Here is a 24,636-nt window from a genome sequence, read left to right as displayed (position 1 = left end):
TGACTGCCAGAGCTTGGGCCAGCTGTGGGAGGTGGGGACGCGCAGCAGTCACTTCAGGGATTGGTTGGCGGCCGCCAGGCGCCACCCCAGTTGACTAGCAAGGTTCCTTCCCTGCTTGAAGTGGAGTTAGAAGAGTCAGAAGTGCGGGCGATCGCAGAAGGAGGAGCGGGGTTCTTCTCTTTAACTGCAGTGTGGTTGGTTTGCAATGTCTGTTAGTTTCTGGTGAACAGCAAAAGTGATTCAGTCATACATGTGTAAGTTCTTTTTCATATTCTTTTCCATTATAGGCTGTTGCAAGCTATTGAATATAGCTCCCTGTGCTACACAGTAGGACACAGTAGGACTTTGCCTCTTTGCAGTTCTTAAGGAAGCCCCCCTTTCCAGTCCAATGAGCAAATCAAATCGCTTTCCTGTGTGTTCAGGAGCCACCGTGGGCTGTGCCCTGTGACCCACGTGTCCCCTCCTCGGGGACTGGAAGAGAGCAGCACCCCTCCAGCAGGACAGCACACGGCAGCCCCGCTGAGGGCTCATGGAGTCCAGTTTCATTTTTCTGCCACCTTCCAATTATTTTGATCATGATTCTTGCTCAGCAGTTTCTTGACTACATTTTGTTTCAAAGAACCACCCCCCACCCCACCCCGAAGTGTGACTGAGCTGCGTGTTCCGGTGGGGAAAACGGAGACGCCTGCTTCGCCGAGTAAGCTGTGTCACTTTTGGGCTTTCAGTTCCCGCGATGATTACGTCCTATCCGAACACCACGCTGGCCACTCAGGGTCAGAAGAAGGAAATGAGCTGCACGGCCCACGGCGAGAAGCCCATCATCGTCCGCTGGGAGAAGGAGGACCGAATCATCAACCCCGAGATGGCCCGTTACCTTGTGTCCACCAAGGAGGTGGGGGAGGAGGTGATCTCCACCCTGCAGGTAAAGGCATGGCAAACACGGCAGAGTCACAGGCAGACTCGCGGGCAGAACGAGCCTGTCCTTCCACCTCAGTGGGTACGTGCGGGTGGCAATCAATGAACCATCTTTCGAAACTTATTTAAGAAGCACTCTCTCTCCCCCTTCATCCAACAGGATTTCTGAGTGGCCTGCAAGACTAGTGCTTTATCGAATGTGTTATGAAGAGTAAAATTATTACAAACGTAGCAGGGAGTCCAACTGTAACCAGAACAGACGGGAGAAATAGCGTCTTTTAATGACAGTTAATCCTGGAGGAATGACAGCCTATGCTGGGCACCTGCTTTAACTTCCTGTAGAAGGAAAAATTAGATGGGCTGTGGGATAAAAAATACGATAAGGAAAATATTTTGCTTCTTTAGAAAAACTCGACAAAAATATTGCAGTCTCTTATAGTGGTAGTTAGCTGAGTGACTCCTTTAACGTGGGGGAGAAATGGTGCTGTAACACACATGGGGAAAAAAACCTTGTGTTTGAAATGCTTCTATTGATTCGCTCCCAGGGTCCAATCCCAGAGTCCTGGGAGATCAGACCTCAGTTGCAGTATTTAAAGATCTGTGCTTTTTAACAAGGGTTGGTTTGGATGCTTTAAAAATTCACTATGAGAAAAAAAATATGCGTGGAATATATATCAACCTGACCATGAGACTCTGCAGAAACTGCACACCTAATTTAACGAGCTGGCAACAGACATGGATGATGTACACTGAACCCATCCACCTGCACATTTACAGTGATGCTGAAATCATTTGCTCTTAGAACTGTGTGTCCGTGTACGTCCGTGTGTGTGTGTGCGTGCGTGCGTGCAATTATGGGTGGGAGGAGGGTGAAAGCAGACAGAAGATTTTTACAGCCCAAAGCCTGTTGAGTTGTTCCGTCACCCCGTTCTACTGGATAAGACGGATTTCTTTCTGCTTTACATGTAGATCTTGCCAACGGTAAGAGAAGACTCTGGCTTCTTCTCCTGCCACGCCATCAATTCTTACGGGGAGGACCGTGGAATAATTCAGCTCACAGTGCAAGGTAGGAAGGGCACAGCCTAGGGGACAGACAGCTATTTTCGGGCAGTAAGTGTGTGCCCAGGCTCGGGCGCCTCCCAAGCCCTCAGGAAAGCCTGAAAGCCACAGAGTTGGCGCTGCCGCAGTGTTGCGCTCGCCTTGGGGCCGTGTCGAGGTGCAGCCCCAGAGCAAAGCCCATGAAGGGGCCAGGCTGGACCGCGGGGCTTTCTTGCCACCTTCCTTGCTCAGTTTTGGGGATCCTTACACTAGGTGATCCAAGTTGGGAGTTTAACATTTGGGGCCAAAATAATCTTTGGGTTAACAGATTCCAAGTCAGAAGAGTGGCATTTAAACCCTCCAGGTTTGGTCCAGCTTTATAAATGCTGTGAAAATTGGCAGATTTGGAAAAGTGAAATTTTTCTGTCTTAAAATGGGATTAGGAAAAAATTACTTCAGGGTCAAAAGCCATCTGCCAGTGCCGAGTGCTGACAAAGCTCTGGGGACTCGCACTCCGCATTTCCACCGGCGTCTCATGTCTGAGCCGCATCAGAGCTAACCCAGGTTTCCTGTTGCCTGCACAGAGCCCCCAGACCCTCCCGAAATTGAGATCAAGGACGTGAAGGCCCGCACAATTACCCTCCGGTGGACCATGGGATTCGATGGAAACAGCCCCATCACAGGCTATGACATCGAATGCAAAAATAAATCAGGTAAGTCCTTGATTTCCTCCGGCTTTATTTCCACTTCAAACAGCCCTTTTATTGGTCTCCTTTTTAATGCGTTTTTACCTGTAAGAATAAGCCTGGCCTCCAGGAAGCTCAGAGGGCTCCTTTGACCAGCGCCCCTCCTTCCTTGCACGAAGAACACCCACGCTCCCTTCGCTGTGCCGAGATGGCCCCGCCGGCTCAGCTCTGCCTCCTTTCTCTTCGAGCCAGCAGGACCTCAGTCTTGTTCCCCGTGGGCCACTTTTGCATTCTTGCCTCTGATTGGCACGTGGGCTGCTGTGACCAGCCCTGGCCACCGTCACTGTTTTTTCTGCCTCCCCTGCTTCTCTTTGCTTCCTTTGGGTCCGAACCCCTGAGCGCCAGCTTTGTTCAGTGCCAAGCTGTGCCGTGGCTCTGGCGCCGAGAAAGGAGGGCCATGTCTTGCAAGGCCGGCACCGACTCTGCAGGGCCCTCCCGGACGTCCAGGGACTGGCCCTTGGCACGAATGGCACCTCGAGCCCTCGTGTACCGCCTCAGGGCCGGCAAGTGGCCAGCCCCATAAATGAAGCAGACCCAGCTGTCAGGCCTATGACAGGCCTGTCTATTTATCGTCTTAAAGTGACAGTGATAAGGCCACCTTGAACGTTGTGACCCTGCAGGCCGAGGGTAGGATACCACTGCCGCTGTGGCTTCTAGTCTGGACTTTTACACAAAAGAGACAAGGAAGTCGAGCGCCGTCAGCACGTGAAGTGTTAACAAACATCTCAGAGGCCATGGAAGTCAAGTGTCCGCTTTCTGGGTACCAAGCGAACTTAGCTTCAGGTCCTACTGTCCGGACTCACATAGTATCTTTTGAGGTGAAGCTGGAGTGAAAAATGAAGCAGAAGGTGGCTGGGAAGGCGGGTCGGGAGGGAGGAAATATTTCAGTGAGAGCCTGCAAGGGGCAGAGAAGGCAAACGGTGCGAGACGGGCCGAGGGCGGCCCCTGGGGAGAGCGGGTGGTGGTAAGGAACGCAGCACAGGACGGTGAAATCAGCCGCTATCAAACCAGGAACAGAGGTTTCGCAGCAGTGCCCAAGACTTGCAATAAGCAGTGGATTGGAAACGGGTAAGAAAAGACAAACGGGACGGCTCAGCTGCATCCCTTGAGTCGCAACCAGAGACCCAGAAGGGAGGTGACGCTTACACAGAACCTGAGGAAGCTCCCAGAGAGGGGCCCGGTGGCTGTGGTCACAGGGTCCCTGGAAACGTGGCATGTGGTGCAGGTGAAGGGGAGGGACCCGGGGCCTGGTGAGCAAGCTCAGGGCAGACCCCATGAGGCTCTTCCAGGAACCAGGACCAGCGGGCTCGCCCAGGGCCAAGGGAAGAGAGGAGGCCCTGCCTTTGCCCTGAAGAAATAAGGTCAGGAGGGAAACAAAGAGCTACAGGTTCTGAGATCTGGGTCTTGAAGTAAAGGAAGCAGTTCTTAGGTGAGGCAGGCACGTTCCTGCAGAGAACGACCTGGAAACTGATAGTAGCGATGAAAATGCGGCGTGAACTTGGAGTCCCCAGAGTGGGGCAGGCCCCGCCAGTCTCTCTGGCCCAGCGCTGACCAGAGGACTTTGGGTCTTGGAGCCCAGGGACCTCTCAGGGGAGCAACTTGGTGCCTCCCTGTCTTAGGGCATCGCTCATTTCTAGGTGCTAGTGACGACACGGTGGTTCCCCAAGGAGGGCTGGGGTCCAGCCCGTCCTGGCTCAGCAGCTGCCCTGTCTCTTGCCTCCCTTCGCCTTCCTCCTCTGGGAAATGGGATAGCACAGTGTCTCCCTGTGACAAGGGCCTCTCAAAGGCTGCCTCCCTTACCTGGGCCACATGGTTACTGTGATCACATCTACCTGTTCCTCAGCCCTACTTCCCACGTCACCTCCTCAGGGACACATCCCTGGTCCAAGTTTGAAGCCAGGGCTGTTGGGGTTTTTGTTTGTTTTTGTTTGTTTGTTTTTTCAAATTTATCACTATTTTCTTTTACTATATCTGGGTTTTGAGTCAAGTTAGAAAAGGAGTCTGTACACTCTGGCCATAAAGTAATTCAGCCTTTTGTGTTGTTTCTCTTTCTCTCTCTTTTCACAATTTAGATTTCCAGTCCGTTTGGAATTTATTCTTGTGTATGCTGGGAGAGATAGATCTAGTGTCATCTTCCCCAGATGGGACCCCGCTGCCCCAGCATTGCTTATTATAAACCACCTTTGTTCGGTGACTTCCGTCGCCGCCTTTGTCGCGCACTGACTTCCCCTGTGTGTCAGCCTGTGTCTGGGTTTGCGGTTCCAGTCCGTCCGTTGGTCTGTCAGTGCTCCAGTACCACAGTGTTTTAACCATGCAGGCTTTGTGTTTTCGTATCTGACAGGCCTAGTTTCACCCTCGCAGCTTTTCCTTCTCCATGTTTCCTTAGTTTTCCACACATAACTGAAGGATCAACCTGTTTAGCTCCATAAAATCATTTTCTGTTCTTGTTAATGGGACCACATTAAATGTGTTCATTGACTTCAGAGAAGACTGACATTTTTGTGATGTTGCCTTGGGCTGATTCGGTCCATCAAAAATGCACATTGAAGTTCTAGCCCCTGGTACCAAAGAATGTGACCTCGCCGGGGAACAGTGTCACAAAGCTGTGACTGTTGAGGAGCGTGTCCCCTGCACAGACTGGGAGCTTCTTGGGCCCCTGGGCCCAGCCCGCCCCCCGGCACCTGGAGCGGGACCAGCGCAGGGTCCACGCTCAGTGGATATTTGGCGAGCTCTCCTTAAGGAGGGTGTGCTTCCACCACACTTGACCCCGTGTCTGGCCCAGGGCACACATCTAACAGGCGTGGCTCTTAGTCTTACTCCAGCACGCTCACATGGCAAAGGCCTCTAGAACTGTCTGTGTTTCTTAAATGATTTGCCCCGTTCAGAGTCCTCAGAAACTCCCAGCTTTCCCAGGAGTTTCCCAAAGACAGGACCTCTACTGCTGAGCGTCCCCAGCACCTGGCGCAGCACCTGCGTGAAGGAAGCGCTCTGTCGTGTTTGTGGCATTCAGTCGACACGCGGTCCAAATCAGAGAATTATCCTTATTGCCAACCGTGTTTTCAGATGTGTAAACTGATTGGACTCTACGCAGCCAAATCAGGAAAGCTCCTCATCTGTGAAGCTGGGCACAGCCAGAATCAAGGGGTGTATTTCCATCCTTCCTACTCCTCTTCAGCCATACGCAGGGCCCCCTGCATTCTTGCAACCCTGGGGCCCAGCCGTCTGAGGGGTAGAATGAGTGCCAGGAGGCTCGCTGGGGAAAACCCATGGCCAGGCCAGGCCCAGCTCCACGGCCTGTGGTCTCCACCAGGGCCCTCCAGGGCCTCCATCGCTTTCATTCTGAGTCTGAAAGTCCAGGGAGGCGATGCTGGCGGCAGGAATCCTGGTCACTGCTGTAGGAAATGTGTTAGTCAGCATTTGCATGTGTTCGTTGCTCTCTCAATAAGTTTTGAATGTATAAACAGTCCAGCCATGATTTAAGTGAGTGCAGTTCATAGGCAGAGTCCATAGAGAACTGATCCTTCAAGTCACAGCTTTAATGTCACCTCCTCCAGGAAGCCTTCCCCGACCACCCATTTTTTTTATGACATGGCCCTTCTCTACTCATATAATGCCCTGTATGCCTTGGAACATGTGGTGGGCTTGGGACTGTTTATTTAATATCTGTCTCCACTGCTGGGTACTTGTCCTTCTGAAGGATCTAGTGACCGCTCAGGGCAGCTACTACGTCTGAGGAACCCTGTGCCATGTCCCTGCGTCCCCTGCAGCACCAGCACACATACTAGACTCGTAAGACACGTCTGTTGACTGATTGACTCTCAACCTGTGTTTTAGGCAATGAAATCATCCCCCCAAAGGTGCCGCCTTCTACTTTGTTGTCAATTGTTAAGAATACAATGTATTACCATACGTCACATTCCTAATGAAGAGGGTCCCTGCAAGCAATCGTTCAGTCTATGTTTGAACCGGCGGGCAGCAAAAACTCATCAGCCCCAAGAAAGGACAAGTCTGTCTTGAGCCAGCCTTGACTGTTAGAAGTTCTTACATTTCTTGCACCAAAAGAGACCTTCCTATATCCAGCAGCCCTCTTCCCACCCCTGTGGTCAAATTACATCCCTCCCAGGATCTGAAAACAGATGACACTCCTTGGCTTTCTATTTACCAAGAAAAAGAAAATATCCCAAGTTTCTTTGCTCGTATCTCCTATGACGTCTCCTGGCCATCTCTCTCTGATCACGCCCAGTGGCAAGACCCCACGTGCCATCTGACCAGGCACAGGTGCAAGGGAGCCATTGCCCCCTCATCTGGAATGTTCGACCTTCTTCGTGCAGCCCACAGCCCGCTGACTGCCTCGGCTGCCAGACTTGGATCCTAGCAACCCCTGCTTCTCCTCCAGGTGACGCCAAGAACCCCCACGACAGCCCCTGCCAGCATCCTGCCCCGTGCGCACTGCTGGCCATCAGCCTGCAGTCTGCTGCGTTCACGTCCTTCCCCCCGAGGGCAGCCTGCCATGTCCCCCGTCCCCTCTGGGGGGCCTCTTCCCTTCTCCGCCAGGCCTCTCAGGTCACCTCAGCACCCTGACACAAGCCCCTTCTCCTCTCTCGGGACCCCATCCCCACTTCACCTGAAGGCTCTTCTCCGAGGGGAAGACAGAGTCAAAGCGCTTTCCCTGCGTCCTGATGCCTCCTTCCTGTTTGTCAGCCAGTAAGTCTTGTCCATCTTGGAGCCGCCTCCTCTCTTTCTGCCTATTGTGTAGCTTTGTCCCTGGAGCGCTGGGTTCCCCGCACCCACTCTAGCCTATGTCAGCCCTTCTTCAGATCAGCGTCCCTCTATTCCATCTGTCCCTGGTGATCTGCCGTCTGTCTGACTTGAGGTGTCTGACCCCCAAGCTGGGCTCGCCAGTGAGCACCCAGTGTGACCATACTGCTCCTATAGGCTCCCCAGTCCTTTCCCACAGGGGACCATTGGAATTTCAGAGGCAGGAATGCGGTTCTGAACTGCTCCGTTCTCTTCTATGTCTCTCTGGGGCGGGACATGGAGTCCTACCTACTTTTTCAACAAATGCTTCTGACAGCTTCTTTCTAAACCAAGAGACAAATCTGACTGTTCACCTACCCTTGGTTCCTACAAACCCAGAGTATTTACCATAACTCTTGGCCAACATTTCCCTCTCTTGCCTCCTCCTCGTCAATCGGCCAAGTCAAAAGCCGGCACCAGTCTTCCTCTAAGGATGTGAGCCTCTCAGCAGGTGCCTGGAGGCTGAAACCCGGTCTCCGTGGGCATCCTGCAAAGACTGTGGGGAAGTCACGTGCTGCAGGAAGATGGCCCCAGGCATGCAGAGAACACAGGTGAGGTCAACTCCCAGCCCCGCTTCTGATCAGCTCTGTAACAGGGTCTGAGTTTCTTGACCTTCACAATGAAAATAAAAATCCCCACCTCACCAGGATGTTGTAAGAATCCAATCGAACAAAGCAATCTGTCCAAATCTCGCTGTGCATCAGAACGACATAGAGAGAGAGCTTCATCAAAGCACGGATGTGGGGGTACCATTCCCCAAGGAGACTCTGATTGCGTTGCTCTGAAAGTGCAGTTGTCAGAAAGCTCGGAGGTGTTGGCCATGTGCCCACAGGTTTGGGGGCTGCAGGAGTCACATTTGTGAAGTGCCCAGCATGGCGCCAGCAAGCAGATGCCCCTGCAAAGCCTGAGTTCCCTTTGCTGCTGGTTTTTCTCTGACCACCGCCTTGACTTCCACCACAGACCCACCGTCTCCTCCCACGGCTCGCACCACTCAGGCTGTCTTGCCCTCTGACTTCTAGCTGGGTTCCCCTGAGGGCAGACTCAGAGTGATTCAGACAAGGGCCCTGAAGAGGCTGGGTTCTGTGTGCCTAGCTTCTGTCGGGCTCCTGCTCCGAGGTTCCAGCCCCATCAACACCCCAGAAGCACCGTCCCTTCGCTTTGGCCCTTCCGGCCCCGAGAAGGAGAAGCCCCCACTCTTGCTCAGCGCCTGCTGCAGGCTCCCTTCGCCCAGCCCGCGCCTCGGTGGGTGGAGCCCTTGGAAACCGTCTTCCAGCATGACTTAGAATCCCCCCCTTGGTGCTGCATGGACTCTCCACATCCAGAAACCACCAGTGCCTTCCTCCACTGAGCAGAGAGACCGGCGATCAGCCCTCACAGCCATATCGTTCCTCCCCTGGCCCTTCCTTTCACCCAAAGCCTCCCCATTCACGCTCGCATCCGCTAGCTCTTGGATTTCCAGGCACACCTCTCTGTGCCTCACTCCTCCTGAGGAGCTTCTGTATCTTGTCTATGGCTTATTCTTGCTAGTTATATTGGTATTTCAATTTGCAGGTTCACCCCCACCCCCGCGCCAAGTGTCAGGGTCTCTCTGTGATTGTTTCTCACTCCCAGTGTTATATTCTCAAGCACACTTTGTGATCCACGATCTGCCCGTTTGCATGTCAGCATCTGAGATCAGACGTAGCATTTTCAGTGCCTGCCTCACTCTCCTCCTGGGTCACCACTCACTGCCCCGTTGGTATTCTTCCTCTGATGCCTTACCACTTGGGAGACTGCATTTGGGGATTAACTAGACTTTTCCAATCAGTTTCTTTAAAATCCTTCCAGGGAGGAGGGTATAGCTCAAGTGCTTAGCATGCACAAGGTCCTGGGTTCAGTCCCCAGCACCTCCTCTAAAAATAAATAAACAAACCAAACTACCTCCCTCCTAAAAAATAAAAATAAAAATCCTTCTAAATAGCACATTCTTTCTCTCTCCTCCTCTTGACCTCTGGCTGAGGAATCCACCCTCCAGCGTTTTGAACCCTATTCTAATAGTCTTGATCACTGGCATCATCTCTTTCTTTCAAAACATAATCAGTAAAGGATTTGAGACTAAATGATTTCAAAAAGTAGAACTGAGAAGTTCATCTGATGAGCAGTGTTTATGCTGGAGACTGAGACTAGAGTTTCTGTAAGTGTTTCATTGTCAACGCTCTCCTTTTGGAGAAGAAGGGATCTGACCTGCTCCAGGTGTCGCTGGTTTTCAAATACCTTTTAGAACAAGGGTTTTGGTTTTTTTTTGTTTTTTTTTTTTTTGTTTTCCTTTTGGGTGAAGGGCTGTTCAAATGGTAATTTCTTTTATTATCTTGTACAATGAGTGCTCAGAAGTGGCTGTTTTTCAGTTTCCTGGCCTGAGATCCCCTGCTTGTATTCTCCTCTGAGATCTCTGCCAGGAGGTCTGTAGTGTTGCCTCAGATGTCCCTCCCTGAACTCAGCTGCCCCCAGCACTTGTCCCCCTCCGCATGGATAATGAGTGTGTGGTGTCCTGCCCCCTCTGATGGCCAGCCCACCTGAACACTGGGAGCATTGCTTTGAGAATTCGCTTTGAGTTGTAACTTTTTTTCTTTCCTTCTTTCTTTCTTTCTTTTTTTAAATTCCTACTTGTGAACTTTCAAAGGCAGAGGGAAAAAACTCATGTCTCTATCTCTTCTTTTTTGAAAAACAAAACCCAAAAGACTCCTGGGATTCCGCTCAGAGAACCAAAGATGTTTCCCCTCAGCTGAACTCGGCCACCATCATTGATATCCACCCTTCCTCCACCTACAGCATCCGCATGTACGCCAAGAACCGGATCGGCAAGAGCGAGCCCAGCAACGAGCTGTCCATCACTGCGGACGAGGCAGGTGGGTCTGCCGGCCAGGCAGGGCCCAGGCGCCGGGAGCTGGCTCGTGGGGCTCAGGTGGTCAGTGCGGGACCCCACCTTTGATGGCTGCTCCCCACAGCTCCATGCCCAATCAGAAACATAGACGGCGCTCTGCCTCCTACTGGGAAGGCGCTGCTCGTCAAACAGGACTTAGGCCAAGGTTCTCATAGCTAAGACTTAAAAGAAAGACATACGAGGCTAACAGTCTGGTGAGATTTAAGAACTGTGCTGTTCTCATGGTGCCTGGTCTGGATGCATGGAGAACCATGACCGTATGTCTTGTCCGAGTCCCTGTGCAGCCTGCTGAGGGAGTGTCGCGTAACTAGGGAGCAGCAAGAACATTCTCTGTGTGGGGAGTTGGGGATGGTAGCACTGGTTATTTTGTTGACTGGAAATGTCAGTATTCCTAGAATAAATTGTATTGCTCTTTTTCATGTTACAAAGTATTTCATATTCAGTGTCGAAAACTTAGAAGATTTTGAAGACAAAACAGCTTACAGTCCTACCACCAGGAGTTACCCTGAGCATGTCGATGTCACTAACTTGTTCAGCACACACGCATGCGTGCACACTCACCCGCGCAGACACACAGACAGGCGCGCGCGCACACACACGCCCTTCAACACGGGGGTCCGCTCATGATTACGCGGTGACAATAGCCTGTTTGTGGAGGACTGAGCGGTTAGGCAGAGGCAGTGACTGCTGACTGTCAGCCCTCCTCCCGGCAGGAGAGGAAGAAGCAGGTTGCCCTTGGGCTTCTCTGGGGCAGAAAAGGTCAGGAACCAAGGCCTGGCTCATCTCTAGGGGCAGAAGAGTGTCCAGCCCCAAACCTAGCTTTTCTTCTCCTGCCCCTAATCAGGGCTTCGTCAGCCAGTCCCTGCTGTGGAGGGGAAGCTGGAAGCCTAGTCTCAGATCCGTAGCTGCCCATCTCCAAGACTAACGTGATCGCGCCTAAATGACGGAGCTTCCGCAAGAGGCCAGATGCCTCCTTCACCTGGGGTCGTCCTTGGTGCTCCCCCACCAACTTCTCAGTTACTCTCATCAATGGACTTGGAATAGGTGTCACTCTTCCGTATCTCTTAAGTGCTTCCTACAACTTGTGTTCATACCTTCCAGCATTTCTTCAAACAAATCCCATATCGTTAAGTAAGTCGGTTATCTTCTATTTTTCATAATCATCAGCACTACTGCAGTGAACACCCTTGTGATATATCTCTTACCATTTCCGGCATGATTTTTCATGTAAATTCCAAGACGTATGATGGCTGGATCAAAGCAAATGCAAAAATGACTCTTTTGATAGGCATAGTCAACATGGTCTTCAAGGATGTAGGTTAAAATTTACTGTTTTTCCTGAACCACAGACGTGTATCCATTTCTCAACTCTGGAACTTGTCGGTTCTTGAAAATTGTTTCCACGGGCAGGTGGCAGGGTAGCTGCGCCCTCCTGTGTCCGAGGGTGAGCCGCTTCCAGCACTTGGCAAGCCTGCGTGGCTTCTCATCTGCAGAATGAGCGTAATGATGCCTCTCTCCTCCTCACCACACGCAAGTTGGAGAACTGAAAAAAACTCCAGTCTCCGAAAGTCCTTTGCATGCTCAGAAACAAGTAGGAAATGAGTGTTCATAGGCTTCTGCAAAAACAGAGTATTATTTAAATATTTATGTAAACAATGCACTCACGTCCTGGAATTTCATCATGCTGGAGATTTAGGGAGAATAAGCCGCCTCCGAAAGGAAAACGCTGGCTCAGAGCTGAACCTTCTTCCTTTACCCACTTTTCCACTCTTCCCATCTCGACAACCTTCTCAAGGTAGCCCTGTTTTCCCGGCAATGCCTTTCGAGCTGCTTTCCCAGTCGCCATGACAAAGGCAGCTGTGGTTGCTTTTCCTGCTGTCTCTTCGGTGACCTCCCTGCAGCCAGCCGTTGCCATGGTAACGTGCTTTTCTTCAGCCAGGAGGCAGGTGAACAGCCGCTCCTGGTCGCTGGGCACCAGCATGCAGTCCACTCCCAGCATCTCCGCAGACACACAGATGCAGAGCCACTTCCTTGGCTCCGGGGCCGGCCTTCTGGGTTTTCCCCAGGTGCTGGCTGCTGGCGGCCGCACAGCCCCTCTCATTTACTACTCAGATGAGCTAAGGGAACATGCAAGGAAAGGAAAGGCTTGAGCAAAGGAAAGCTACAAAGCAGAATTTGGCTTTGTCTGGGTGTGTAGCTTTGTGTGATAGAAATGAAAAAGTTTCCTCTGACTCATAGAACAGAGGGGAGCTCTCCTGACCAAAGACACCCTCTCCAGAACTTCCCACAGGTGTTGACCACGCAACACCTCTCCTGGTGTTATCGAACTTAGGCTCCACTGCTTGCTGCTCAAAAACCACTAATCAAGAGGCAAGTGTCGGTAGAAAGAAAAGGTGCTTTAATCAGAAAAGCGAGCAGTGTGGGGAGAAAGTGGACTCATGTCGTAAGATCACCTCCAAAGATTCTGCTCAGTCATGACAATTTTTAAAGGAAAAAAAGGGAAACAATCTCAGTTAATCATTGAGGTAGGAGGTCAAATTCCTCGTCACTGTTCCACTGCGTGCAGACCCATGGGCTCCTCCTGAGCTTCCTTTGGATGCTGTCTGGCCCACGTGGTCCACCTGCAGATTTGCTAAGGGAGAAGCTGGGAGTAGAGAATCGGTTACTCTTAACTACTTAATTCTTCATTCTTACACCTTTTAATCCAGGAAAAGAATCAGCAAGTTAGGCCAGGCATGGTGTGCATTCGGTAAAGCAGAACTCAGAAGTTAGGTGCAGTGTTACCTAGTGATCTCATTTTTCTGATTAAGGTCTGAGGAAAACAGAGCCAAAAAAACAGAAAAGGGGTCAAAGAGCTGCTTACACCAGCCAGGATCCCCAAAGGCACACCTTTAGGGAGCCGTAGGCATCTCGAGATAACCGTTCCTGCTCTTACTGCCCCCTTTCCCTAAAGAAATGAGGCCGTCTTTTAAGCAGTGAGAATCCTCAGAGGGAAGCTCCTGGAAGCTGTAGACCCACTCATTTTTATGGTAATGGCATCCTCAAGTCCCCAGCACCTGAGGGTGCCTCTCCCTCCCTGTGGCCCAATGAGAGATGAGCCGCCCCTTCCTGCCCACTCCTATGCCTGCACACTGTGCCGACCGCTGTCTGGAGGGCCCTCCGAGGTCCGCATCTCCTTCTGTGCAGATCAGCCATGCCCCCCAGTGCCGGACCTTCTCCAGTCTCCCTGGATGACTTTGGTGCCTTGTCCCCCAGCACCAAGGAGAAACCTTTCTGACAACAGCCTTTAAGCCATATCGTTACTTCTCCCCAGGGCCACATGCTCCTCGCGTCTCTACCCCTCGTGTGTGTCTGGTACAGGGAGAGGGCTCAGTACACATGGGAGAATTGTTCATAAACATACCTGGTAGGATTGTCTTAGGACACAGACAAATAGCAGTGTGTGTGTGCATGTGTGTGTGTGTGTGGTGAGGAAAATCTATGGAGGGTTAAAACCACACTGACGTGAGTGGCATCATAAAAAGAGAAAGGTAGGGAAAGGCAAAAGGGTAGATCTAGAAGGTGGGGGGAGGAAGGAGGCAAGAGAAGGAAGAAGGTCCACCCATCAGAACTCTAGCTGGGACCAAAGGAGGCATCCGAGCCGGCAGCCGGAGCCACGCGGATGCTGGTTACCCTTTAGGCTGGCCATGCACCCCGATTAACTGTCATCCCCACCCCTCTTTCATGTAAGGGTTCAGTAAACCACAACCCATGGACCAAATTCCACTTACAACTCTCGAGCTAAGAACAGTTTTTACATTTTAAAAAGAAGAAAAAGAAGAATAGGCCACAGAGACTGCACATAGCTCGCAGAGCCTAAATCTTTACAATTTGGTCCCTTACAGGAAACGTTTCCAGATTCTTAACTCGGGTCTTGCCACAGAGGGGATTTGGGTTTCAGATTCCCATTGTATCATCCACTGCAAAGCTGAGGGAAGAAGGAATCTCTGCCATTCACAGAGCATCCCCACCTAATGCTGGAAAAAGCATTGTTCCAGCTGCACAGCAGTGCAGTTAATTTCACGTTAGAGTCACAAGGGCATCATCAGACCCTCTGATGCACTTGACCTCAGGAAATAGCCATGAAGCACAGATCACACTGCCCAGCACACCTTCTGACTCCCCTCAGCAATCCTTAGTCCGCTGGAGAGGAGAAATCAAGAGAGAAAGTGGAGACACGGTCAGGAGTTAAGGAGATTAGCTCCTAGAGGACTAGAAGAGCCCTGAGACGCCCGGTTTCTTTGACGCCAAGCAGCAGGTCATGTCCGCAGCTGACCCTCACCCAAGACCAGCCTCCCCGTCAGCAGCGGCGCCCTGAAGGTCAAGTGTCACTTAGTGTGGTGACCGAGTTGGGGTGGCTGATCTCTTCATCACTTTTATGAACCTGCCCCGAGACCGTGAATGTTCAGTGATGCCGAAGCTCATTGAATAACCAGTGAGTTTTCAAACTCATCAGAGAATGGAAGATCAGGACTATGGAAGGGTCACCACATGGAGGGGATGGGTTTGCATTGGATCCCGCACTGAGTGGACGAGTCTTGCATCATCTTGCATCACATTCCAGAATAGCTGGTCTGATCTAGAAGGAGAGTGTCCTGTGTGCTGAGCTGGAGGCAGAGGGGGAGGGAGTGTGACGATGGCTTAGTGAATAAAAGGCATCAACACGTAACAGCAGACGCGAGGGCCCAGTGTGGTGCCATCTGTGTTCAAGGAGAGGGTCAGACACACAGGGGGTGCCCGCCGAGAAGCAGGAGTCCCTGTGCCTTCAGCATCCTGCTTCCGTAGGTGTTGCTGTGCTCCAGCCTCTATTTAGAGATGCTGGAAATTAAGCCAAAATAATCACTGCCCTCCTCGCTGCTCCTCATCCATGCCCAGTGCACTCCTGTCAGCCGTCGTTCTGGGATACTCTGGCATTATTCAGGAATGCTTTGGAGCGTCCTTTCCCTCCTCCCCTATTTCCTTCACGCCTTTGCTCCAGGATCACCTTCTCAGTGAGTGCTACCCTGACCACCCTATTTCATGTCAACCCACCGCCCACTCAGGTCCCCTCCCTCCCTCAACACCTTCCTTGCAAAAAATGGAATCCATCTCCGTCAGCATACCATACGGTTTGCTGATGTATATTGTTTACGACCTGTTCTTGGTCCCTCCGTCCCTCAAAGGCAGGCAGAGCTGCCTGTTTTGTGCACTGCTATTCCCAGACACGTAGAGCAGTGTCTGGCACATGGCAGGGCCTAAATAAAGAAGAGTTTAAATGAATACACTCTTTATTTGAGAAATCATTATTAAATGAATTCATCTTTTCCCAGTTGAGGCGTCAACTGTTCTTGGTTTTATTTTAATTTTTACTGAATGGCATCTTGGTCTCCTTGCCCAGCAAAGAACATTCTGCTCACCCAGGCTATCAGAGATGAGCGGGAGGTCGGAGGTCATGCAGGGGCCCCGCAGGCTTTTTTTTTTTTTTTTTTTTTTGCCCACTTTTACACCCCAGTCTTTGCCCAGTTTTGGATCTGGCGCACGAGAGGCCCTCAGTAAATTCCTCAGAAAGGAACCAGAGAGAGAAGTTTGGGAGAGCTTCCTGCTGTGGTGGCTCAGCCCAGCTCCCTGAGCAGTTATGCCCCAAGCCTCTGGGTGGAGCCAGGAGACAGATATGTGGAGGAGAGGGTATCTGGGGGCTGAGGGGAGTGCTGAGGCTTGAGTCTTGGCGTTTGTTCCCTGGTTAGAAACGAGAGAGGACCATCGTGGGTTTGGCAGTTAGAATCTGTCATCGCTGTGTTTTTAGCCAAAAGGAATTCGTGAAAGTTGCCTTGCCCAGAAAAAAACATTCAGGAACTGTAAATATAGTCTTCACTTAATACTCTTACAGATTGAGTAGTTTTGGCTTCTGTAGAAATGCAGAGATTATTTATTTTGGAAAATCACATTCATTGTTAATTCTTACCTCTAGCCATCTCCTTTTTCCCGCCAGAAAAAGCTAAACGTTCTGATTTTAAAAAAGGAGAAGAAACTAAGCTTTCTATTTATAGCGCAGCTTCAATTCAAGAGCATGTAAATAAATTCTGAAATGTCAAATGTCAACACAATTTTCAAATTTAGTTAAATAAATGGATGCCTAATGGTTGATCTTCAGCCATTTTAGCGTTGGGAATTCAGTCTGCCTTGGATTATAATTTTACAGAAATTGTCCTTCCGCAGTGAAATGAGGACTCATGAAAAAATTATAGCTAAGGAGTTGGAAGAAAAGCACTACAATTCTGAAGCCGACTCATTTTTCATATCATTTAAAAGGTTTTCCTTATAATGTTTTAGAAATTTAGAGTGGAAAATTCAGTGCCCAAACTGACAAAGACTCTACCCAGTTATATTGGGCACAGCCCTAATGTGTGTTTATGGGCTATAATATTTTAGCCTCTGCCATTTTTTTTAATTAAAAAATTTTAACACCTTTATTGTAGTATGATTCCTATACAGTAAACTATACATATTTCAGATGTACAATTTGATGGGTTTTGATGGATGCATATAGTTTCTGTCACTTCATTTTTAAGCGAGGAAAGATCTGAATGCGCTCACTTCAGAGACGAGGCCGACTAATAAAAGAATTACTGACAAACCACTGAAGTATTGCTAGTCTAAGTGGAAAAGGTCTTGGGTTCTTAAAAGTGGTCTTGGAGACAGGGACTGTTCCCCCCATTTCATAGGGGGCTTTCATAAAATGCCAGCCGAGAAACAAATTGTCCCCAAGTCGTAATTGCATCGTTGACTTTGTGTTTTCTCATAGAATTGAAAGCGCTTTTTAGAAACACTCTTCTAGTGCCTTGTCTGTGATTATGAATGTATCTCAACAAGAAAATAAAGGCTGTGCCGGTGGCTCCGCTCCTCCAGAGGGTGCCCCAGCCTTGCCCCCGCCTCTGAGCAAGCAGGCTCCTTGTTCAACTGGATTTAGCAAAATTAAGTTAAAATAATCTGGCATCGGTATAACTGTCAGACCCTCAAAATAATTCTCCCAAGGGTTCTGTGGATGAACTGCATGCTTCTCCGCGACCGCAGGATTATCTGTGCGTGAGGGAAATCTGTCCCACGTGTTTTCACTGGATCTGATAAGGGGCTTGACCATGTGAGCAGAAATTTGGTGCAGGGCCGTAACAATGATCACAGTTAGCTGAATGCCAGCCTCTCCCTTGGTTACTGTTTAGAAATTAGCTTCAGTGCCTAGCACAGCCTTTTAGCCTGGAGAATCAATAAACCTGAGAGGCTGTGGGTCCCCCAGAAAACTGTCCTCGTGACCTGCTGGAGGGACAAGCTCTGAGTTTCAGCTGCATGGCCATGCTACTCAAAACTTCTTTGTCTGAGAAGAGGAAAACGTGTTTCCCTTGCTCTCGCCTCTCCCCTAAAATGACGTTTCTCTCTTCCCTTCCTCTCTCGCTGCCAAGCCCCTCAGGCTGGTTTCCCTCCATCATTCTTGCTTTTTTGTCGCCCACATGCTCCTGACCCTCGTGCAAACTGGCATCCAGAGAAGTGGCCCTTTGTGCAGCTCAGCAGTGACTGAAAACCTGTCCATCTGAAAACGTTGTCATCCAAAGGGGTCTCTCCCTGCTGGCCCCTGGGTGACCACTGCCTTCAGCTCCCAGAGACACTTGGGCATATGCTGTGTTGTGTCTTCATCCAGTTGTTCAGATGAGATTAGACTCTTGCTGGCCAGGGATGTCTCCTCTCTCTAAGCTCTGCGTTGCGTGCGCAGACACGGTCTGCCCCTAGTCCCGAGGGCCTGGCTGTGCCTGGGGCGTCATCGGCACCTGCGCAAGCACTGGGAGCGGGTGTGTGAGAGTCTCTACTTTGCTTTACCCTTCACCTCTGCTTCTGCCTCTGGCTGCAGCCCCGGGTCAACAGGAGTTTTTAATTGAAAAGAGTGGAGAACTAAAGCAACCAGAAAGACTCAAAGACAGAGAAATCTTTTTTTTTCCCCTCCCCAAGTAGTTCTGAGCAACCCAAGGACCTCAGCATGTCCCTACACAAGGCTTCAAAGGAGCGAGAAGGGCCTCCTATAAGCACTGCATAGTGATCCCAGAGACAGGTTGTGTGACAGCCTCCTGGCCCACCGGTTAATGTGCTCAAACTTGGGGTTTATTCATCAAGGTGTCAGAGACAAGGGGAGGAAAGCACGAGGACAGGTCCTGAAACTTCATTTTCTCTCGGCGTGAGTGAGCCCAGGGCGAAGTGTGTACACGGGACTCTGCAAAGTGGCCTTTCCTGCCAGAGCGGAAAGCTCGCCTGTGCTGCCGGGGCCTGTCCCCGGGGCCCGCGTGTGGTTGTGGGGTGTCTGCGCCCGGACGCGTCTCTAACCGGCCCGTGGCTCTTGGTCTTTCAGCTCCCGACGGCCCGCCCCAGGAAGTTCACCTGGAGCCCGTATCTTCTCAGAGCATCAGGGTCACCTGGAAGGTAAACCCAGCAAACGCTTGTCTCGGGCTCTCTTCCACGGGAGTGCGGGGCGGGGGGCGGGGAGCACCTCACTCATGTTATGTGTTCTGATGCCCCGACAGGAACATTCTATGAAGCTTTCATTTTGCAAAGCTAGATGAAAAGCCCTCTTACTGAAATCCGACATGTGTATGCACACTGGAATACTTCCACAGCAGTTCTGTTATCTGCAGAGCGTGGAGTTGTCATTGGTGTCTGGTTTTTTGTCTTTCAGTCATGATTGGGTCCTAAGTGTCGGTCTCCACAGGAGTAGTGCAGGGGATGTGCATGACTCTGTGGGTTCATTTCAGCCCAGCGGAAACTTTCTAACGGCTTTTTCTAAATGGCAAATCCTGGCGTGGTAGCCAGTCCACCAAGTGGCAGAAAGGAGAGAAGTGCTGGCTGAGCCCCAGCTAGCTCTGCCCTCGCACATGCCCGGGGGCGGGGGCGGGGGTGCTGACGGGCCGGCTGCCGTCCGAGGCCGTGGTGCCCCCGGCATGGCCAGCAGATGCAGACAGGCTGCTGGTGAGCGGAAAGCTTGTCACCCGCTGCGGGGAGAAAACCTGCCGCAGTGCAAAGGACCACACCACTCAGCACGCGGCTCTGAGTCCGGCCGACGGGTTTTCCGTGGTGTGACTGAATCCACACGCTGTACACCGGAGACTAACGTGGGACCGTCCACCAACTATACTTCAGTACAAAAGAGATCATAGAATGAATAGACTTTCTCAAGGAAGGAAGCGACGCTGATTTATATTCTGGCCCAAGTTCATTGCAAACCAGCACACTCGGCGCCACTGCCCCAGGGGTCTTGAAGTCCCTCGGCTGGCGGCGAAGCTGCTTGGGGAGCCGGCCACCTCCTTCCTGTGCTCCTGTGCTCCCGCGCAGGTTCCACGTCATCTGGAGTGCCGTGGCTGGGTCGGGACTTCTGCAGAGGTGCGCTTGCTTTTCCGGTTCTGGGTTTCTCTCACTGCACGTTTTCTTCTTACCTCCTTCCTCACCCTTTTCCGCTGCGCTCTCCCCGAAGAAGAAGGTGGCAGCCGGAGTGAGGTCTTCAAACCACTCCTCTTGTCCCCCGGAAAACCCTCGCCCGTTGCGCCTGTTGTTGGTTGAGCCTCAGCTCTTTCATAAAACCACCAGCCTCTGTAACAACAAAAAGGGGGTTTTCCTGCTTGGGGTGGACACCGCCTTTGGTGCTAACACACACTACTGCAGCAAGCCGCTTTGTGCAGTCTCACAGCCCAGCCAAGGAGCTGTGATGCCAGCGGGTGGCAGGCTGTGTCTGTTCAGGGCTCAGACAGGGCAGGCTGAGCCGTGTGGGGAGGGGCGCCGTCCGTCTTTGTGAGCGCGTCCGCCAGCTGCGAGCATCACATACCCTGCGAGAAACGCACTCAGCGAGCCGCGGCCCCGCACGCATCTCGGCCGCTCTGCCCGGGGAACGCTGACTCACTCCGCCTGGAGTTAGACGGGGAGTTTCGCCCACATTCCGTTGCACTGTCTTTTCATGCACTTTCTTGCACGACAAGACCAGCTATTATGGTGGCCCCTGGAGCTTTCTGTGTCCTGCACCAGAGACGTGTCTGTCCACAGAGCTCTTATATCTAAAAAGTGGAAACTGTGGAGGCTTTAAAAGGCAGGGAATCCTTTCTGTCTCCATAGAAAAGCAGCAGGAAGTCAGTAGGTTGCAGTTAAATTTCTTCTTAGAGTCAAAGGGAGGAACAAGTGGTGGGCTGTCAAAAAAGAGGCCTTGTCTCCTTTAGACGGTGAGCGGATTGTAACGTCCTGTTTGTGGACAGTGAGTTACCTCGGGGTGGCGGGCTGCCGGCGTTGCCCGGCCTGTCAGAACGCAGGCAGGTGTGTGGGTGATTGAACCACCGAGTGACATAGGGCTGCCGTTGACGGGCTGTCGTTTCACACTGGCCTGATCGTGTAATGACAGCGCGTCGCTGATTCAACCAACCTGCATACAATTCTAGGTAATCCAAGTACAATATGTTGCCTAAAACATGCTTTTATTTTATGGTGTAAAAATTCCAGATTTATGCTTTGTGTAATTAGCCTCTTTAGGCTGATAGGAAAGGAGGAAAAAGAAGAAAGTAAAGAAAGACAGAAATGGCATTAGTCCAAGGAAGAGGCCGCACATCCGTCAGCCAGGATGGAAATATCGGGGAGAAGGAGGCGGAAACTCATTTAGGGTCACGAGACAACCCATCAGAAGTAAAAGATGCGCCCAGTGGAGAGGCAGGACGTAGAGGGCAGAACAGCTCCGGGCTTTGGGTGGGAATCCAGCCCTTTAAGAAACTAACCCTCTTAAAGGTCAGGGGCACGTTCTTGGCCATTTCCTGCCACCAGTGAGCCATGTTCCATGAGTTTAATTCTCACTGACCCAGCAACACTTCTGTAACGCACACCTTCCAGTGAACAAAATAACAGCTTTCCCTGGTTATCTTGGTTATTTCTTTCACCAAAGAAAAGTGTCAAATGTTTCCATTTTCATGTTCGGCAGAGGTTCCCCGCGGCTTGCTGGCTACAGGCCAAGCCCCAGAGGACAGCCTAGCCACCAGCACCAGGTCACAGCCCCTGTTTCAGGTTTGCTGCCCTCTCCTTCCCCAGGTATATGGGACCCCCTGGTCTGTCATCTCCTCTCCTCCACTGACATTGCTGCTCACCCTGTTTGTAGCACCCCACCCTCCTACCCGTGCGGTCCCACCCATCTGGTCCCACCCATCCGGTCCCACCTGACCCCTCTATGAAGATGTGAAGACGCGTGAATCTCCAAAGTGGAATTAACTCTTCCATCTTTAGCTACCCTGACCCCGGCGATGGCTCCACGAAGTCCCCAGCTCACGCGTTCTGTGGTCCCGTCAGTCGCATCTCCTCTGCTGTTCTGCGAGCTCCTTAGAGACAGGGAGTGTCTCAGTTGTCTTTGGTCCCCACGCCTGGCGGTTCTGCGTGAATGAATGAGTGCATATGTGAGTTGGAAGTGACAAGTGTTCTTGTCACACTAGCCTCTGCAGCACATGTCTTTCAGAAGCTGCTGTGAGGAAGGCACCCTAGCTTTCAGGCTCTCCAAACACCAGGCTGTAACACGGCGAGGGTCTAGTTCACACTGCAGGAAACAGAGTGGGGCGTCCAGTGGTGGACGCCCAGTGGCGCGACCCACGCTCCGTGCACCAGGCAGACCGGCCGTTTACATGTGGGTTTCTACTATAATTTATTGGGGAAAAAAATGGCAATAATTATCTAATAAGTGTGTGATAAATTGTAGGGAAAATGGGCATCAGCAGCATATCGCTTAAGTGTGAGCCCCCAGGAAGATGGCCAGGAACCAGGAATTAAATTGTCTGTATTTTATAAGCTCAGAAACCTCCTCAATACTGTTACATATTTTGAGTCAAAAATGCTAAGCCATGCCTTAACAAAAGCTCAAGATATAAAGCAAGGGTTCTAAGTAAAACAAAGATAAAGCAAATGAAAATAAAGTTTCCCTTTGTAACTCTTGCCCCACACCCCGTGAAAAACAGAAGGGTTCGCATAAGCAGATACAGTTTACTGTATGTTTCTGCTGGGGTTATTCAAAATCAGAGAGAATATTTAAAGCTACAGATTATTGATAACAATATATTTGATTAAGTCCCTGAAAATTGTAAAACTAAAGGGGAATTCTCTGTTCTTTTCAGAAAATTCTGATTTTAGTCCCTCTCCTAAGTGTAAAAACACTGACAGAACGTGTTTCTTTTGACAGTTCCTGTCACCTAATCTGGTCACTCTCAGAATCAACTGATCCTGTTTTATGCAGATTAAGGATGGTTTGATAACTATTCACATAAGCTCATGGGACATTCAGAGTTTAGACTGTTCAGTTACTCTAGATATCTCAAAACATTTACCAGAGAACGCAATTTTAAGGCAGAGACATTCTTTCCTGTAGACCTCAATGTTGTGTTGTGTTTTGTTTTGAGTGAGAACTCTTTTTAAAGCCATGGGCTATCCCGAAAATATGAACCTTTCAATTGTTCGAATAAAACTGAGAATTATGGAAATTTTCCATTGCTTTGCTGAAAACAATTGTCAAACTGACGACTCAGGGTAAAAATCCCGATAATGAGGTGGCCACTTTCTTATTCTTCTGTATCCTAGTCTCTGACTGGGATTTTATTTAGAATAAACAGTGTTGCAGAAAAGACACATGCTTTCCATAAAATATTAACGTTGAATATTTGGGGATTTAGTTCGATTTTAGTAATCTGAAGAGTACTTTTAACTGGAGCGCCGCACCTCCACAAGGCACAATAATTCCAACTATTTGAGGACTCATTTCAATGTTTCAGAGACGAGCTCTTACGATGGGAAAACAGCCTAGTTTATCATTTAAAAATAAAGCCGCTTATTACCTGTGACCTTCATAGTAGTGATGTAATAAACTTCCACCTGCCTTAGACACCCGCGTCCCTCCACCCGCAGGGTAAGACGTGCCGCGCGGGAAGGGTGACTTACAGGCAGCGCTGCTCGTTTCTGGCTGGGGTTCCTGGGAGACCTGTCCTCCTGAGTCCTCGCTCACTGGCCAGCTCGCTGCTCAGCCCTGACATGCTTTTTACCCTGAGGTCTGTGCGCTAGGTAGACCTAGTTGTGTACAACCTCCAAAGTTGGAGGGACTTGCCCAAGATCTGAGGGCTTGTGACTATCAGATGGAGAAGCCCTGCCTACCCTGGCTGCCTGCCTGCCTGCTCTTCCAAGCAGTTGCTAAGCTAATGCGCGTGAAGTGAGCTTGTGCGCGGAAAGGTCAACAAATATTATTTCCGTTTCCTTTTCCTTCCAACCTCATGCTATAAATTTTACCCATCCCCATTAAAGTTAAAGAAAATAGGTAACATGCACATTTCTACCTACTGCCACTTTCTTTCCAAATTGTAGACTTCACCTGAGCATAACTTGAGCAGTCAGCCCACACCCTTCTTTCCTAAGTCAGTTGAAATTCAGAAGTGTTGCCTTGGAGTTAATTTTACTTAATTTTTGACCTCTCGCTTTCATCCTTAGGCTGTGCAAAATTACAAAATTTACATTTCTTTTATGAGCTAATCAATTGGTTCTAGAGTTGGATTTTCAACAGTTTTATTAAAAATCCTGACAACCAACATGCCTTACAAATATTTAAGGAATTGTCAGCCCTTCTCATGTTAGCAAGTCTAAGCTCTTCCCCTTATAATGAGAGAAGGAAAATCCAAACTGATTTCAGAACTTCTTGGTCGTCCACATGGAGGACTGCCCTCCCTCAGCTTCTTTCAGTTGACGAGACCGTGAGCTCAGGGAGGGTAGAGGGCCTATGTTGTTCGTTCGCAATATCCCAGTAGAAGAGCAGTAGATACCTGTTAAATAAATACAGGAGCCACTACTCCCATTGTTCACATTCAGATATGCGTATCAAGAAGGGGCGCCTTTCCTTTGGAGACCTCGGGGCTCCATAAAAAGCCCTACATGACTATATTAGCATCCTACTTTCTGGCACATACGTAAAACGTGCAGATCCTTTTCATAAAACCGTTCATCACTTTTTTGCTTCATTTAGAATACAGTCTACATCTCTCCCCATGTATCCACTGGATTAGCCCTCTTGGTTTAACCCTGTGATCGGTCGGTCTTTTCCTGGGGTCCTCGGAGTTGGGACCCCATTTCTCTGTCCCAGAGCAGAACTGCCAGCCTGCCTGCCCAGAGGGTCCCGGCTGG

The 24,636-nt window shown here is 50.4% G+C and overlaps 1 protein-coding gene across 1 annotated transcript in view; it reads left to right on the top strand.

The window, feature by feature from the left end:
- Positions 1 to 24,636, top strand: part of DSCAM (DS cell adhesion molecule) — a 664,041-nt gene that overhangs the window by 536,657 nt on the left and 102,748 nt on the right. Inside the window, exons 13-17 of the mRNA XM_064477198.1 lie at positions 726 to 922; positions 1,885 to 1,981; positions 2,538 to 2,666; positions 10,214 to 10,381; positions 18,824 to 18,894. Coding sequence (XP_064333268.1) covers positions 726 to 922; positions 1,885 to 1,981; positions 2,538 to 2,666; positions 10,214 to 10,381; positions 18,824 to 18,894 — 662 coding nt within the window. The remainder of the gene's footprint in view (positions 1 to 725; positions 923 to 1,884; positions 1,982 to 2,537; positions 2,667 to 10,213; positions 10,382 to 18,823; positions 18,895 to 24,636) is intronic.

Source organism: Camelus dromedarius, chromosome 2, assembly GCF_036321535.1.
Source record: "Camelus dromedarius isolate mCamDro1 chromosome 2, mCamDro1.pat, whole genome shotgun sequence".
Lineage (NCBI taxonomy): Eukaryota > Metazoa > Chordata > Mammalia > Artiodactyla > Camelidae > Camelus > Camelus dromedarius.
This window is presented reverse-complemented; position numbering and strand designations above follow the sequence as displayed.